General features: G+C 40.1%; 2 protein-coding genes across 2 annotated transcripts in view; both read right to left on the reverse strand.

Moving 5' to 3' along the window:
- LOC135213020 (peroxisomal targeting signal 1 receptor-like) overlaps positions 1-4225 on the reverse strand; it is a gene marked incomplete in the record, with an annotated part of 149154 nt that extends 144929 nt beyond the window's left edge. Inside the window, 2 exon segments of the mRNA XM_064246826.1 lie at positions 3018-3178; positions 4169-4225. Of these exon segments, the coding sequence (XP_064102896.1) occupies positions 3018-3114 (97 nt within the window).
- On the reverse strand, positions 3477-17309 carry LOC135213294 (peroxisomal targeting signal 1 receptor-like). The gene is made up of 7 exons (XM_064247275.1): positions 17236-17309; positions 14680-14755; positions 7342-7504; positions 7030-7157; positions 4858-4983; positions 4442-4566; positions 3477-3651 (listed from the first exon to the last, which is right to left on the reverse strand). Exons 3-7 carry the CDS (start codon positions 7475-7477, stop codon positions 3477-3479), a joined length of 690 nt encoding a protein of 229 aa, XP_064103345.1. The 5' UTR covers positions 7478-7504; positions 14680-14755; positions 17236-17309.
- Between the last annotated feature and the right edge of the window lie 458 nt (positions 17310-17767).

The following is a 17767-nucleotide window of genomic DNA, read 5'->3' on the forward strand; positions in this document are numbered from 1 at the left end:
CAAAAGAAGCCGGTAAGGTTTGGTCATCCAAAGATGGCGTCACCCCTTTCTTTTGTATTGGCTTTTCCCATAGAACTCCTTCCACTGTTCCACCGACCAACCGCGACAAACAGAACACGGATTAGTAACCGTACATACGTTTTCCCTGCACCTACTACACGTTGGATGAGGATCCGTCGACACCGAGGTTAGGAACCTAGAACAAGGGAAGCCACTGACTGATCCTGGGCATTTCCTTTGTCTCCTCTTCGAAGCGGTAGACGATCCCGATGTTGAGGCAAAATTCTCCATCATACCACGTATACACTCTTACCACACACTGATCACACTTGGAGAAAGAAAAGGAATGAAAAATAAAAAATGAATGGATAAAGAACGGGCAAACTGAAAAACCGGCTTTAAATGAGATAGACAGTAACACGTCTATCTTAAAGGCGTAGGAAAATAACTGATGGGTCACAGGTAGCCGTGGGCATTCTGGGTATACATGCCCCGTGACCTGGTATAGATGCCATTAGTCCCTGGATCTCACAAGTGTAATTTTAATTCTACCGGTTTCCAGCTTGGCGCTAGTAAATCCTAATGTTAAGACCGAAGGTTTGTTTCGTGTATGAACAAATGGTTATTTTCGGGGGGATAAATCGGCCTGGCGTCACAAAACCGAAGGTCAGAGGCGAAAATCATATACGGTTTGGAGATGTCCCAAGTCACCTTATTAAGTGGTATGAATATCAAAGTCCTGTCCTTAAAAAATGGCATTAGCCGGCCGGCCCCCGTAAGTGTTGGTAATTTTTGAGGAGTCTTGTTCAGGCTGTTCAGGTGACCAGGGCTAATTCAGGTATTCAGGTAGTGTATTGCAATATAGTACTAGTAATCACTCAGGATACTTTACACGACTATCCCCTACTCAATATTGTTCTTCATGAAAGATTTTGCATATACTCCATAATGCAGGTCCATGGACGCTATCATATGGCTTTTCTTAATTAACAGAAATCATGAAAAGGGGATTTTGAACTCTATAAACTGCAGTGCATAGGTCTTAAGGCAAATATATGATCTGTACAACTTCTGTCTTCTAAAAATCAGCTTATTGATCTCTAGTATTTCATCAATTTCTTTCTCAGGCCTTTTACATTTTTTTTTATCCAGCCTGCTAAGAATAAGCATACTTTCATAACAACCAATGCAAATGTAAACCTTTATGGTAACCAAATTCAATCTAGTCATCTATCTTTCATACCACAGATATGACTATCAATTTTAAATCATCATGCTTAGCCTTCCCATTCTACATTCTACAAAACAGACTGGTTAGCATATGAGGTGTAATTTCATTTCCAGCTGAAGTCATTTTTACAATGATTCAATCATAGACCACTGGTTTTCATCTCCTTCATTTCTGCAATGATTCAATCATAGACCACTGGTTTTCATCTTCTAAGTTTTTGCATTACAAATCCCACTTCATAAAAACAAACTCACTGACTAATATTCAAGTGCTCTTTGGCTTTAGGTATATCATTATTTTCATCCACATATATTTCATGTTTCTCCACATATTCCCAATATCCAAGTAATTCTTCTACAGCAGATACAAATGCCTAACATTAATCCAGTCTTCATTCAAAGTTTGCAACTCCTCAGATATATTTTCTAAAACTTTCAAAGTATTTTTGCTTGATTTAAGTGGCAAAAAACCGCTTTTTAACATTAATCTTCAAGAAGCTCTACTGTATTAAAACTAGACAATGTCTACTTTCTTGCCGAGGTCTCTTAATTTCAGTAATAGTGTGGCAATAACAAGTTGATCACTTCAAACATCTGATACCTTTTAACATTCTTGTGTTCTTGTATTCTTTGTCTCTCTCCAGGAATGGCTATGTGATTTTTTTTTAAATAACATCTGGAAATGCTCAAGTGTATTCACTCACTTTTCATTTGCAGACTTTTGAGACTTTCTAGCCTGTAAAATCCTCCATACCTTCACTGTTCACACCAAATTTGCCAGTCATATCACCAACAATAATTTTCATACTTCTTTCTGGTATTTTATCTGACATTCTCTTGTTGTTTACAGAATTCATCTTTAATTTCTTTGGGGTGTTCATTTGTTGCTACACAGCAAGCTCTGTTGTGATTTAAAACTAGTAAGAAGTGACTTACTGTTCACAGCTCCCTGGTCAATGACTTTCCTGCTGCTGGTGTTAAGATTATGCCTACTCTACTTCTACCAATTCCTTTGCTCTTCCTATATAAATATCTACATTAACCCTGCTGAATATTTCTTTGATTTGGTGTCCAATCCAAAGACTTTGAATTCATTTTCTACCTGTTGAATCTGTCCATTTCTTTTTGGCTTCTTGTATTTTAATTCCCATTTATTCTTAGTTTTTGTAAACCAGTAAATTGTTAGTATCCCCATATACCTGAGAATGGGGGACATTTAACCAAATCATTAGCATCCTATATCCCTTGGAATGGCAGTTATTTCTGAATTTTGTTTAAACATTATTTCAGAATCTTCCATGGATAGCCAGTTCCTTGCAAAATACATTTCCAAGCTTACTAAGGCCAATAACCTTCACTGTTGCTTACTAGGCATTAAGAGTTGAAGCCCAGAAGATGAAGAAATTTAAACAACTTTACCCAAGCCATCATTCTGCTGACAATGATTTCTGGTGCTCATCCTGAGCAGGGCAAAATTTTTCACTATGGATTTTGCCTTTACCTGAGGTGTCAGCCATACCCTTAGCTTCCACAGGCAGGGACCGGACCACCTGCTGGGCCAGCTGGACCAGGTTCTTACGAAGGGTCAAGGACACTACTCCATGACGGTAACAAACTAACAAATCCCAATTATCCCAAGTATGTCTCCATATAAAAATATATATATATTGATATTATTGGTGGCCAAATAATCTAAAACCTTCATAAGGGGACCATTTTTTGTTTTTTATATGAAACATGGAAATAAAAGAGAATTTACAATACCTGTGAAACTCCTTTTGCCACTCGTTCATGCAACTGCTGTTTTTGTCCTTGAGTGAATTCGGTGCTCCCACGATTCCTCCAAGTTATTTTCCTTTGATGTGTTAGACGACAAAAATTCATTTGTCCAGTCTTTGCTCACATCACCTTTTGAACCTTCGCCCAGCTTTTTTATAAACTTCATAAACTGAAATAATAATTCCTTCATTAATCGCTTACTGCAATAAGATGGTTTAATAACTGAATTTTCTTTTGTCTTTTACTTCACATTCCTTTGGACTTTTTCCACCCATAGCTATCCAACTTAACTTTATATTGCTCCAACTGTACCTTTAACTCAAGCAAATTCTTTGGACAAACCCTATAAGTCTAGAAGTGATTTAATGGTCTTGTTAAAATATACATAGCTGCAAAATAATTGATGTTCATGAGGAACTTAGGAGTAGGCTGTCTGGGGGACTTTTTCTCCTTCAAGTTAATCCTTGTTAAGTAGTTTTTAGAGCGAGTTCTAGTCCACATTTTGCTCGGGCACATCCGTGCATAATCACACCAGAAGATTGAACTGACCTGCAATAGTGAGTCTGGCATATACCATTGCAGATAAGTCTATGCTTGTCTTCAGGCATTATCATGCTCAGCAGAGCCTGAGTGAAGTGCGACCTAGAATTTGCTCAAAAAACTAATTATCCACAAAACAAAAAGACCCTGGATGACTTGTGCCTTACTTTAATGCCAAGCTTATGACTTACTCATCATAGACATTCCAGTTACCTTCCAACTTGGATGTATATTACATTTTTTTTAAGAAAAGAATTCCCATCAATGATTGTTTATATCTGCTTCTACAATGATATGATGAATATAGGAGAGGCACTGGCAGAATATAGTAAGCAATTACAAGGAAAGAATTAAATTATTTTATACAAATTAAATGCAGCTCTAGCAGCAAAACCCTTTAATTCTACTTATTGGAAGGAGAGTCTTCTACCTACTTACCTACCTATTTTAAAAATAATAATAATTATTTTTCTAGTCATCACAAATATCCAACATACATTATTTCATATAACAAATACATATATCATTTCTACTAATACTGCACCATTTACCTTGGTCAAAGTTTAACAAATTTGTAAGTAAAATGATTGTTGATATCTGCAAGCAAAAAAATACCTACTTCAGTGTTGTGAAACTTTGGATCGTCAACAGTTCCTAACAGTTTCTTAGCTGTTTTTAAGCCGAGAAATTCAGAATCTTCTTGCGGATTGTACTCCTCCAACCCATTTACTGGCTTCTGTACTGGATGCCTCATCTCTGTCAAAACAAAAAAATTAGGCATGATAGCCAACAGAGTCTCCCACTGCATTATCAAAATTTATTAGCTGGTCCCCCCCCCCCCCCAAGTGACAAGTTTTAGAAACAAAAACATGACATACACCAAGGTGCTTACAGAAAGTTTTCATTGAGGTATTCATGTGCCCAGCGTGTATCATTGTCTGTGATTATATCTGGAGAAGTTAAACCATTTTGATGCTCGACAAACTCCTTTGTCCAGTCACTACCAGGGCCAATTTCCTGAAATAACAAAATTACACTAGCTCATCCTCTGACTGCAAAATACCAAGGGCAACAATGAAAACACCACTGGATGTTTATTTCTCCTCAGTTTAAACAAACAAGGTGTCAGCATACATATATCAATGTACATATATACTATATGAATAAATTTCCCAGAAATAAGAAACCCTAATTTCAATATTTTTCAGGTAATAATTGAAAATGTTCCTCAGGTGACAATCAACATAAAGTGTGTGTGTAAAATGAGGACACTGAAGTAATACAAGAGCATTTACTTATAAAACCCACCTGAACATGTGTTTCTGATGCAAGATATTCTTCAGCCCAAGTCCCAGCTTCAGAGGCCAAATCTGCAATACCAGGACCTCGTAATGGACCAGCTCGAGCACGCATACTTTCTATTTCACGCATTTCCTAGAAAAACAGAAACAATAAACCAATGATGTCAATAAAAGCGTCGTACAATTTCAATATCTATTTTGTAATGTGCAACTGCGACCATCTTGGTGTTGTACAGTTTACTATACTCAAGATTTCAAGAACTTTATAGTGCTATACACACAGCTTATAAGAATTGGGTGTCATTAAGGATAGATGGAAATATATTGTATAGGGATGAAGATATTAAGAAGAGATGGAGAGAGTATTTTGAACAACTTTTAATACTGAGAGAGGAGATGGGGGAAGCACAGAGGGTGGAGAGACCAGTGATGGAGATACAGGATAGAGAAGTGAAGACAGCATTGAGTAAAATGAAGAATGGTAAAGCACCAGGTCCATCGGAGTTCCAAATTGAAATGATCAAATTACTAGGTAAAGAGGGGGTGAAATGGATGCTGGCTTTATTAAAAGCTATATGGGAAGAGGAAGATATGCCAAGGGACTGAGAGGAGAGTCTAATGGTATACATGTATATATATGTACAAGCAGAAGGGAGATGTTATGGATTGTAATAACTACAAGGGAATTAAACTAACAGAGCATTGATTGAAAGTTTTAGAAAGGATACTGCAAGAGTGATTAAAAGTGTAAAGATCGGGAAACAGCAGTATGGATTCATGAGGTAGAGGGACGGCGGATGCCATCTTTCATAGTAAGACAGCTACAAGAAGAAAAGAGGCTAGAGGACACCAGGAGCTTTATTGTGCATTTATAAACCTAGAGAAAGCATACAATAGAATCCCAAGAGAAGTGATGTTTTGGTGTTTGAGGAAGAGTTAAGTCCCAGAAAAGTTGGTTAGACAGGTTGAGATGATGTATTAAAGAACGAGCACAAAAGTAATAACAGCAGATGGGAAAACACAACACTTTGAAGTTAGTGTTAAATTACTCCAGGGGTCAGCATTAAGCCCATTTTTATTTGTGCTGGTCATGGGATGTGTTGAGTGAAGAGATCAGGAATGAAGTGCTGTGGGAGCTGTATGCCAGTGATCTGGTGTTTGCTCCTGAACATGAGGAGGACCTACAGAGGAAGGTTGGAGAGTGGCAGGAGTCCTTAGAGAGAGGTGGCTTAAGGGTGAATGTGAATAAAACAGGTTTTGGTGAGCAGTAGAGAAGATGGAGACAAAATGTAATACAAGAAAGAAGAGGCTTGATTATAAAACAGGCAGAAAAGTTTAAATACTTAGGATCTACTTTAAGCTACAGGGCGGATGTGAGGCAGAAAGTGGGTGGTAGGATAAAGCGGCATACAGGAAGTGGAGAGATGTAGCTGGAGTTGTATGTGATAAGAAAATACCAATCAAGCTAAAAGTCAAGATCTATAGCACAGTGATGAGACCAGTGTTAATGTATGGATTGGAAACTTGGGCTTCTAAGAAGAAAAGAGGAAGTAAAGCTTGAGAGAAGGGAGATGAGAATGCTCAGGTGGATTATGGGAATATCACTGCTTGAGACATTGGAAAAAGATGAAATAAGAAGAGGAGGCTTAGTAAAGTTAAAAGAGCTGATAACAGGTCACGATTGTGATGGTGTGGGCATGTGTTGAGGATGGATGAAGAGGTAATGAAGAGGGCTTGGGAAGAACCTGTCAGAGGAAGAAGATCGAGAGCCTAGATAAAGATGTCAAGATAAAGTGAAGGAAGATATGTAAAGAAGAGGTTTGGTGGAGGATGCTGCCTTTGATAGAAGGCAGTGGAGAAGGCGCATCAGGTAATCGACCACTTAATGTAGGGATAACAGTGGGAAAGAAGAAGAAGACGCACAGCTGCAAAAGAAATAAAAATCATAGTGCATTTACTTTCAAATGCAGTGAACTGTAATAAAAAAAAAAAGAAGCTACAGATAATGGTACAAGGTAATCTCACTACTGAAAATAAAGACTGGTTGATTCACAATAACTAAATCCACTTGCAAGGTTGCAATCAATCTAAAAATAAAACTTATTCTACACAATAATTTTTATATGAGGTATAAAAGTACAACGAAAAGTACTACTAAACAGAATCATAGACCTCATACCTGTAGAAGTGAATCCATTCTAAATGCCTGGGGAGCTGCTGCAGCAGCTGCTTGTGTTTCGGTCATGAATTCTTCAACCAACTGGTCTCCTTCTATGGTAGGCCCATACTGAGTTTTATAAGCACCCCCTGCACAAAGAATTGTATACAGTATAATAGCATGGCTTAAGCAGCAATTATGAACGATAATCGTTAATACAAAAGAACGAGAAATAACCGCTGACAACATAGAGTGTAATGGGGTTGAATAATGTTCAAAATTGACAATTGGTACGGTTACAAATTTTAATTAAAGAAAACTTCCAAACTGTACCTTGTGAAAGGGGATGCCGATGATGCCAGCCTAGTCCCTCATCAGCCAGTGCTTTATCACGTATCACATGTTGGGTCAGGCGAACGAGGGCATTGCCCTCACCACACTGAGCATCTACTAAATTGCGTAATGCCATCACAGGTTCCCTTTAGATCAACTATTTCTGAAAACAATTTTAATTTCTTACAACTAAACATAATTTTTTTTTTTTTTTTTTTTTTTTTTTTTTTTTTTTTTTACAAAACACGAATGTCACAAGAATTTTACTTACTGCTAATAAATATGATATTGTTATGATACAATAAAGTTTGTTCATACTTACCTGGCAGATATATATATAGCTGTATTTTCTGAAGTCCGACAGAATTTTAAAAACTTCCGACACACGCAGTGGTCGGCCAGGTGGTTAGTACCCATTCCCGCCGCTGGGAGGCGGGTATCAGGAACCATTCCCATTTTCTATTCATAATTTTTATTTCCACTGTCCCCTGAGGGGAGGTGGGTGGGTACTTGATTATATATATCTGCCAGGTAAGTATGAACAAACTTTATTGTATCATAACAATATCATTTTGTTCATGAAACTTACCTGTCAGATATATATATAGCTGAATCCCACCTTTGGAGGTGGGAAGGGACAGAATAGAAGGATTTTGGGAAACAAATGCATGCAGATGATTTACATCTTGGTTCCACCTGTTAGCATAGCTGGCTTCGTGGTTACTGCCACGTAAGTCTGCTTGTGCTACTAGAGTTGCCAGCGAGGTAGAGACCTATATAGCTGGTTGCACTCCAGATGATCTGTCAACAGGGGCGAGACCACGACGTGACTAGACCATAATTGACCATACCATGAGGGCTAAGAAGTAAAATAAAATATATATATATATAAATATATATATCACCACCTGACCAACCTAGCCAAAGTTAAGGTTTGTTGTTAACTAAGGCTTAGAGTTAAGAAGTCTGCCGTTGTCGGCGACTCAACAACTAAATTAAGAGCTCTTCCTACCATTTTCTACAGGATAGGATGAGTGGTACTTCTTGCCCCCAAGATTGTGTCTGCAGACACGTATGGCCCTAGCGAGCAGCAGATCTCATATGCCATCTTCACATCTCGCAGGGAGTGTGAAGTGAACACAGAGTTGCTTCGCTAAAACATGGTACTCAGGATGTTGCTGAGTGCCATGCTCTGTTGAAATGCTTCCGAGGCCGCGCCCTCACCTCGTGAGCATTCAGAATAAAAGATTTCAAATCTTTGTGCAAACACAATGAAGGAGCATTTTTGAAAGAACTCCTTAACACTAAAGCCAGGCTGTTCTTCGATATGGGCAAGTCTGGTCTTTTTCGGAACACTGCAGATTGCCCGATTGACTTCGACTTTCTTGAGTTTTATGTAGATAAAACTTGAGAGACCCGACAGGGCACAGGACTCTCTCTGGCTCCTGCTAACTTGTGCCATCCTTTGCTTCCAAGCTCCTGGCCCAAGGACAAAACGGGTTACCATTCTTAGGCCACAACGGAAGGGTTAGAGAGCACACCGCCTTGTGTTCTCTAAAGCCAAAACTTGTGACGATGGCTTAAAATCTCACTAACCCTCTTTGTCGTATCTAGGGTGGTTAGAAGAAGGCCTTCCTGATCACATGCAAGAAGTTAACAGGTAGGAGAGGTTCGAATGCTTTGACATCAAGAACTTCAGACTACGTCTAAGTTCCATATTGAAAGCTTCGATCTGGACATGCACAGTCAGTCCGTCTGTACTAAAGTCAGGTGACCGACCAGTTGACCAGTCAGACGAATCAAGGACAGCAAGGCTGTACCCTGAAGACCATAAGGCACTATTCTTCGCTGAAGGATGAGTGTTCTGGACTGCCTGGGCGATTCAATCTAAGCAAACCTTGGTGGTGTATCAACGCAACCCAACGTCGTCAGCGAATCAACTCCTGACTCGAGTTGCTTCTGGTGCCAGGAGAAAGGAGCGAGGAGCAAAAAGGCGATTCAGTCCCGAAGGAAGAATGCCTGACAGTCCAACCTGGTCTCATGTTACACGATCATCGGGGGTGTATAAAACGCAACCGACTTCGTCAACAAGAAACTCAGGGCTACTATATGTCGCCTGATCTCGCACGAGTGTCTGACTCCGAGAAAACAGTGAGACAAAAAGTAGATGGTGAGCGAGGTTCGAGATTCCACAGAACTCAAAGATCGTGAAGGGCTTTGTTGTTTGACAGACGCAAATCTCTGAGCCCAAAGGCCGTCAACAACATATTTGCGTATTCTTTAATAGTTGTGACTGCCAGCTTATCCCATTCTTCAGACGGAAATGGAAGACGGTAATCTTATTCCTGTCAACATCTCGATAGCCTGAACGTAGTCAAGACTCAGAGCGGAGAGGTTTATAGGTACCTTTCGAGTTAGAGTAGACCGACTCTCTCGGAAAAGGTCCTTGGAAAGTGAACTAGGAAGTATGTGACCTCTGTGAATCCAGGGATCCTGAAGGCCAACATGGGGCGATCAGCGTCATTGTCGCTCCCTGTGACGTCATAAATCCTCTTATTACATTTCCTAAGCGATTGAAAAAAGGGGAAAAGAGACTAAATATCCATCCCCGTTCAATATCATAGGATGGGCGTTTAATGGTACCGATCCCGGATCGAGAATAAGGGAGCAGAGAAGAAGAAGCCTCTTCGTCCTCAACATATCGAAGAGAAGAATGAAAGGGCGTCCCTAAAGTCTCCACAACTCTCAACTTACTTCTAAAGAAAGATTCCACTCGGAAGTCAATAGTTGCTGCGTCGATCGAGTACGATTCGTACGGACTTTCGCAATCCGGTAACGAACCTCTAGAGGATCATTACATTCTACGCTTGTTGTTATAATAGGCTTTCTCGTAAACTCGAACAGGGACCGAGAGAAGATACTTCTTAAGATATGAGAGAGCTGTGGAATATCAGAGTTGATCTGGACCACAGTTCCCAAAACTCGTTACGAGGACTGGAGGGACTACCGAATCGCTTTTACTTCTTTCAGATTAAGATCCAGGACATCTGAAAACCCTATCCAGATGTCCGGCCACTTCTTTCTATCACCTCAGGTGATAAACACACTGAGAGATGTTCAGAATCATTCCTAGATCTTGAATAATATTTCAGTTTCCCGGTAGGAAAAACTGTGGTCTGAATTGCAGTCTATTCGGGGAAACAAACTTCTTCAGGAAGGAAATGGTCCCCAGCAAGCTCATCCATTCCCTCCCCGAGTATGCTTACTTCCCTAATAAGGCTGCGCTTTGCCTAAGCAGGAGAGCATATAAAAAGTGCAATGTTGCGGTAGACTCGTAGTTCTATACCGTGCGGTAACGAGCACCGAAAGGATTAAGAGATAACTCTGTTGAACATAGTAAGGCAAAACGAATGCAACGTTTATTCATTCACGTAAGAAATCCCCTCAATCTTAGGCTAAAGTCCGTGATTGTAGGGCAGAGTTACAGTTAGTCAGTCAATCCCGCAGGAGAGACGTAACCGCCAGCACAGAGATACGGTTAGTCAGTCAATCCCGCAGGAGAGAGAGACGTAACCTACGGCGCATGACAGCGCCCGATCTGTTACTGGCTCGGTTGGACTGGAAGACAGACACAGCGTGACAGCAGCAGCCAGCAGCTTACGAACGTCGTCTCTTAACTTTATGTCTGGGTTGCCAGCTACCCTATTCTACGAAGAAATAGGTCCGTTATTTTTTGAGCCGAAAGACTCTCAGCTGGTATATTTAAGCGAAAACAGAAAACGCTAAATATATAGATGCGTTTGTGTCGTCAGAACACTACCATACAACGGTAAAAGATAAATCGGAAACTCCTGGAAGGCTGCAGGGAGTACGATTAAATGTCCTTTAAAATAGACAATAGACCTCTCGGTTGCCATCCGAAGAGGTAACTACAGCAAGCGTATATGACTTGAACCAACCAGAAGTAAAATAACGCAAGGCAAAACTATGAAATTATATCACAATAAAGTTTGTTCATAACTTACCTGGCAGACATATATATAGCTGAATTCGGAAATACAGCTACATACATATCTGACAGGCAAGTTTTCATGAACAAAACTTAAGAGAATCGAAGCAGTCAGCTCAAGCTTCTTATGTTACTGGACATAAGCGTTCATTGACGTAGTCTACAAGTCTATTTCTTGTACGAGTCTGCGAATGACGAATGAGAGCTCTTCCGAATCTTGTCAATAAGAGCTTATTCGCTTACGCAATATCAAGTTAATGAGATGTTTGTCAATGAGAACTAACCCATTTACGGGACAAAGAGATATTTTGTCAATGAGGTGATACCCACTTACTTGACAAAACGAAAAGTATATTGTCAATGGGGGAAAGTCACTGAATTGACAAAACGTAATCCAGGGAGTCAAGCATTTTAATTTTTTCGATTCCCGTCTCAAACGAGGAAGGGGCAAGAATCCTGTTAAGAGACTGGGCTTACGGCAGGTAGAACGACGATGTTCAATTCGGCAGCGTAGTCCCGACTAGAAACTAACAAAAAAATCTATCATCTGAAAAACCCTTTCAGATGGGCTAAAAAGCTTGCAAAATTATCCTGGGAAGAGGAAGAAACTCTCCAACCAGCTTCCTCTCCCGTATCACAACTAATGCCTGCTAAAGCTTAAAATTTATTGGCAGTATGGCAAAGGAAGTCCTGTCTTGCGCTTTCCTGAAGAGCGTCCTTTTTGATGAGTGCCTTTGCAAGAATCCCACTGAACGTTGCCGAGAGTCCTGACGTGCAGGACATCGAGCCTTACATAACCCGTAACTGCCTTATCGCAAAGTCTTGACTGCGGTAGTGGCAACTTAAATTTATTGGCCGAATGGCAAAGGTTGCGGTAGAGCAAACGAGATCTTCCCTTGAGCTTTCCTTAACTCCATCCACCTATGCGAAAAGCAATATTAATTGACAGAGACCTCTTGAATTCACGAAACCCGATGTCTTGCTGGGTTTCGAAGAAGAAGAAGTCTGTTCACTTTAAACTTCCTCCGAAGCACTGCCTACTTCACATTCTTTGCAGGTGAGGTAGAAGGTATCACCGGAGGTAGATGGTAAACATTCTTTAGGCACATAATTCTTGAAACAAGAGCTTGAAGAGTTCAACAGAAACGTTCAGCCAGGCGACCCACACCTGGCGTGCGCTGGTGCACGCTCGGCGTCCACTGGCGCGCGCTCGGCGTCCACTGGAGCGCGCTCGGCGTCCACTGGAGCACGCCACTCGGCGTCCACTGGAGCGGCGCCCCCTCGGCGTCCCCACTGGCGCGGCACTTTGGGCCGTGCACCCGCGCGCGCCTGGAGTCCATCCGAGCGTCCCGGGCGTCCGCTCTCAAAGCTTCCTGCTACTATGACTTCTTTTACGTATTTCTCGGTGGAAAGACGGACACGAGTTCAGGCGACGTTCGCCTTCTTACTTCTCACTGAAACGCATAACGAGAGAGAGAGAGAGGACGTGAAGCGTCCTCTTCTATAAAGCTTCTATTTAGAGGGCGCGAGTCCTTCCGAAAGCTCCAACCCCTGCATGGGGAGGACACTTCGGAGGACGAGAAGCAATCTTTCAGGATTCGTGCACGCGCACGCACTTTGGCAGTCTGGGGATTTTCATCAGAAACTGCCGAAGGCACGCCAGATCGGTGGGGGTTCCTTGTAACCCTCCTTAGGCTTTCGACATGCTCCCTCCCCGGGTCCTGGGAGTCAAGCAGAGGTCCCGGCCTAGAGGCGAAACGAGGCCGATCTGACGCACCCTCCACTACACAAGGGGTATCACTGCACTTCTGCACTTCACTTTTACTCTCTAAAGCAAGCACTTTCGATTCTAAGATACGAATCGAAAGAGTATAAGAGAAAGGGTAATTCCTCTACAGACACTGCTTAGGGCCCGAAGGCAACACTGCAGGGTTAGGAGAAACAATTACAGAAGTAGCACTTCACAGCAATGAAGGAGAGCGAGCACCTCTCGTAGACATATTCATAGCCCGTAGGCCATACTACAGGGTTAGGCAAAATAAAGTCTACAGGAAGGTTAGCAGGTTCACTACCCTGACTTTTGTTACTGATTAATTGCGTACATACGAATCATACGTCTTCCTTACGGAATTAGACATGTTTACTGATTAATTGCGTACATACGAATCATACGTCTTCCTTACGGAATAGACAAAGTCTCACACTCCTTACATGACAAATCTCAACAAAGAAGCAAGACCCATACCCCTCGTACATACCAAGTGCGGATCTACCGAAGCTTTCGGTAGCCACACCCTATCTTTGCAGACAACCCCGTCTGAAACTAGCCTAACTAGATTCAGATATTTTATGCAAAAATGAATCAAATTCAAATCAATTTAAGATAGCGTATGCCTAGCCACAAATCCCACAAATCCAAGTAAATAAATCAAAAGACAATTAGGATACTTAGCGGCAATGAAGTTTCCAAAATCCTAAGACGGAGGTACTGAAAACAGGTGTTTTCAGCACCAGCGACAGAAAAATTATGAATAGAAAATGGGAATGGTTCCTGATACCCGCCTCCCAGCGGCGGGAATGGGTACTAACCACCTGGCCGACCACTGCGTGTGTCGGAAGTTTTTAAAATTCTGTCGGACTTCAGAAAATACAGCTATATATATATCTGACAGGTAAGTTTCATGAACAAACCAGAAAATATTACATACAACTAAGTGCAAGATGAATATTTTAACAGAACAGCTTTAGTTAGGCAGACAATAATTCTTGGCATAAAAATCTAACAAGTTCCAACCCACATTTTTTCAACTAGAAAACCTCGTTGCTTAATACCCACTGGTTCCATGCAACGTAAAAACACCATACAAACAAACTATAAAACCTCTCCTAAAGCTGCCTAAGTGGAGGATGCTGAACTGATCTAAATACAAGTACTGCACAGTATGCTGTTTAACAAAATAGTTCATCACTGCCTAACAGAAGTTACTTTAATTAGGAAAGACAGCACCTAATTATGGAACAAAAAATACTTCCACAAAACTACATAATGACAATACTATTACTAAAATTTCTTCTACAATGATGTACTAAACCAGTTACCAATGTAACAAGCCAAATTAATAACACTAATTGCCTATTAAAGCAAGATTCGAATATCTCGTAAAGAATTAAAAATCAATAAATTTTAATACAATCGCTATAACCAATGCCAACATCCATTTTAACCAAACAGGAAAGCACAACTAATTTACAAATGATTGATTTAATGACATGACACTGGAGCCACACATGAGAACATGAATGAATACAGACAAAGATATTGTGCTTACTGTAATACACTTAGGATACGCCGCGGTAATATGACTGGTGGCAAAGTCTAGAAGGGTAAAATCTCCAGCTAGCCTACTGGAAATGCAAAATGTTTAGGTTAGCTACTTTAAGAGACACTGTGATACTATGTAACATAAGTAATTAAAGTTTCCCCAAAAATACACTCATGTATAAAGAATCTGATGAGATGGCATCAGAACATTCAATGCGTTGTGACTATTACTAGTCGTGGGTGTAATGGATGGAAGGGGGGGGGGGGGGGTGTAAGGAGGAGCAAAGGCCTTGGGAAGGTTCGGTGCCCAAGCTCAGAGGAACAGTTAGGTTATGATATACTATGATTGGCACATTAACTGCCTACTTTCCCTGAAATGCAAACACTTTGATATTGTAAAAATAATTATAAAGCAAACAGAATAATCTCTATTCTGTACGTCGCCCCAATAACTAAAAATTTTAAAGAACTAAAGATAAGTTGTAGATGTAATAAAAAAAAAATAAAAAAAGAAAGAGGAAAATAAATGTTATGCTACAACCTTAGGGCCAAGCCTTTGAGCAATAGACAACAAATGGACAGGATACCCCCTTATGGACAAATCTGAAAGGCCCGCCCCAAAAATAAATACAGGAACCCCTTTAAGCTACCCCCAAATCTTTTCTTAACCCTAGCCTAAGACCAGATAGCTGAAGGTACCGTATTGTATGTAATGTACTATTTGTGTATGTATAATGAATGCTATGTATGTACAGGAGTAACAAAATTACACGAAAATTGCCAAATTACTAGTACTATTGAGTGGCAGTACAATGTAAGTCTGAACATGTGTCCCAGACTCCCATTTACATTTTGTCCAGGTTTTGCTTTCTATGTAAAGTGCAATATATACTTTATACAGCTACTGTGTATACCATATGTATGTACTGCACTGTACAGTGTACAATTTACAACACAGTGCACTTGAATATCACTGGGCTTTCCCATCCCCTTCTACTGCACAAAAGTTAATCAGTATAAAACACTCACTAGACTAATCAACTTTGGTGTAATGCTCTGCCAGTTAGCTTAGCTGAGCAGTTTTTTTTTTTTTCTTATGGTGTTATGCATCTACAATTTGATTATTACTTTGTATATCTGAGTGGGTAAACTTATCAGTGCAAGGGCCACATTCAAAAATTCACATTTTTATAGGGCCGCTTAGTATAAAAAGCAAAATTATTAATATTTAAAATACCTAGATATAATGCAAGGCTTTTAAAGGAAAACTGTAATTTTTAGTAATATTTTAACGTACTTTAGAAGATTCATATGAAATGCATTTATTTGAAAGAGTAGTAACTTCACATGAAACACATTTTAAAGACAAAATAGCCTCCCTCTTTCAAATTGAGTAAAGTAAATTTGAAAGAGGAAAGCCTCATGAATTCCTTGAGCGGCCCGAGGGTCGTAATTTGCTCACAACTGTTGTAAATCCATTCACACACTGTGTGCTTTCATTTACATTTGCTCCTTAGTGTAGTTAAAACATAGGTACTACCCTCTTGCCTTGAAAAAGGTGCAGTCCAGGTGCAGATACGTGAAAGATTCCTGTTGCCTAGGGAAGCAAAGTGAATATGTATCTGATTCAAATTTAAGAATGGCCTAATGATTGTAAACTACCATTGGACTAGGCTATATGAGGCCTACCAAATTCACAGGGGCGCTGCAAAGAACCTTCAGTAATGCCTACAGTACACTGACAACACTACCTCTATAGATAGGGGGTAACAGAGCAGAAGGGTTGCACACATTCGATCTATTTCTAAATAACAAATACCTACACCTTAACCTAAACTGTCCTAGGGTGCCATACCCTGCCTTGGCCGGAGGATGATGAAAAACCTCCTCCAGACTTTCCTAATGTGATATTCTGCATAATAGAACAGTCTTTGCAAAATATGCAGTTATACCCTTATGTAACCAGAAAAAATAAAGTATATTTAAATATGTTAAAGAGGAGACCTAAAGTTGACTTTGGAGTGAATAGCTAAAATGTTTGCTTAGGGTCAAGATGAAGTCTGGAGAGTGACAACACACGTCCTTTTGGTGCATTAAGGCTAACATGTTGATAATATGTTATGGAGATATGGGAAGTGAATCGATGACGCGAACGACCTTAACCTGACGTCTACCCGAAGGTAGCCATAGGCCTGGCCTTAGCATTAGGTAATGTTTACGAGGTAAAGGATGGGTATACCTAGGTAGGCCGACTCATTTGAATATCATTTGGCAACAACAAAATATATCCTTTAAAAACAGGACTGTCATCGTATTAAAAGGTTATTTGCATTGATTACCAATGCTAAAGACGCATCGTCACGCAGCAGATAAGGGCAAAATAGGCATAGTAGGTCGCCTTCACGATAGGTCGGAATCGAACACATCGGTTCTCTTGGACCGGTGTCCAAATAAACGAACATTCATATAAAGGCAGGAATTAACATGCAAAATCATTCCTTAAAAGCTGCCGTTTCATCAAGACGCTTCAAGGTCATAGTGGTATAAATCAGCTAATACCTACAATATTAATATCCAAAGGTAGCAATTTCAGCATTCCTAACTTCGGCCTCTTCGCGTTCGGATGCCCTAAAGCCTTTATTTACAGTATTCAACTCTTTTAGAACGCAGGTAGTACCTAAAATAATTTTATATCTGATATCAGTTTTAATATTTGTTGCATGTTACTTGCAAGACGTTGTATATATTTGGACCATCAAATTATCAACTATTTTTTTCCTTTCTTACAAAGTCTCTACCTTGCTGGTGAAGAGTTGAAGATCTTCCAGACATTCCAATAATGCTAGGGTAGGGGCATTTAAACTTTTTTTTCCAGATAAGATAAAAAAATAAACAATCACCATGCTTCGGGCACATGTGTTAAAGATGGGTATAAAATGCCTATAAGACATGCAAAAAAAAAAAAGTCGTCACTATAGACAGGGTTTTTATACGAACCAGAAAATGCAAATGTATACAAATGGGGTTTTTCTGATTGTTCACTGTTGCATAATTGTAGATTTCCAATTTTAGTTTAACGTTTTGACTGCATTACC

This window comes from Macrobrachium nipponense, chromosome 42, assembly GCF_015104395.2.
Source record: "Macrobrachium nipponense isolate FS-2020 chromosome 42, ASM1510439v2, whole genome shotgun sequence".
NCBI lineage: Eukaryota > Metazoa > Arthropoda > Malacostraca > Decapoda > Palaemonidae > Macrobrachium > Macrobrachium nipponense.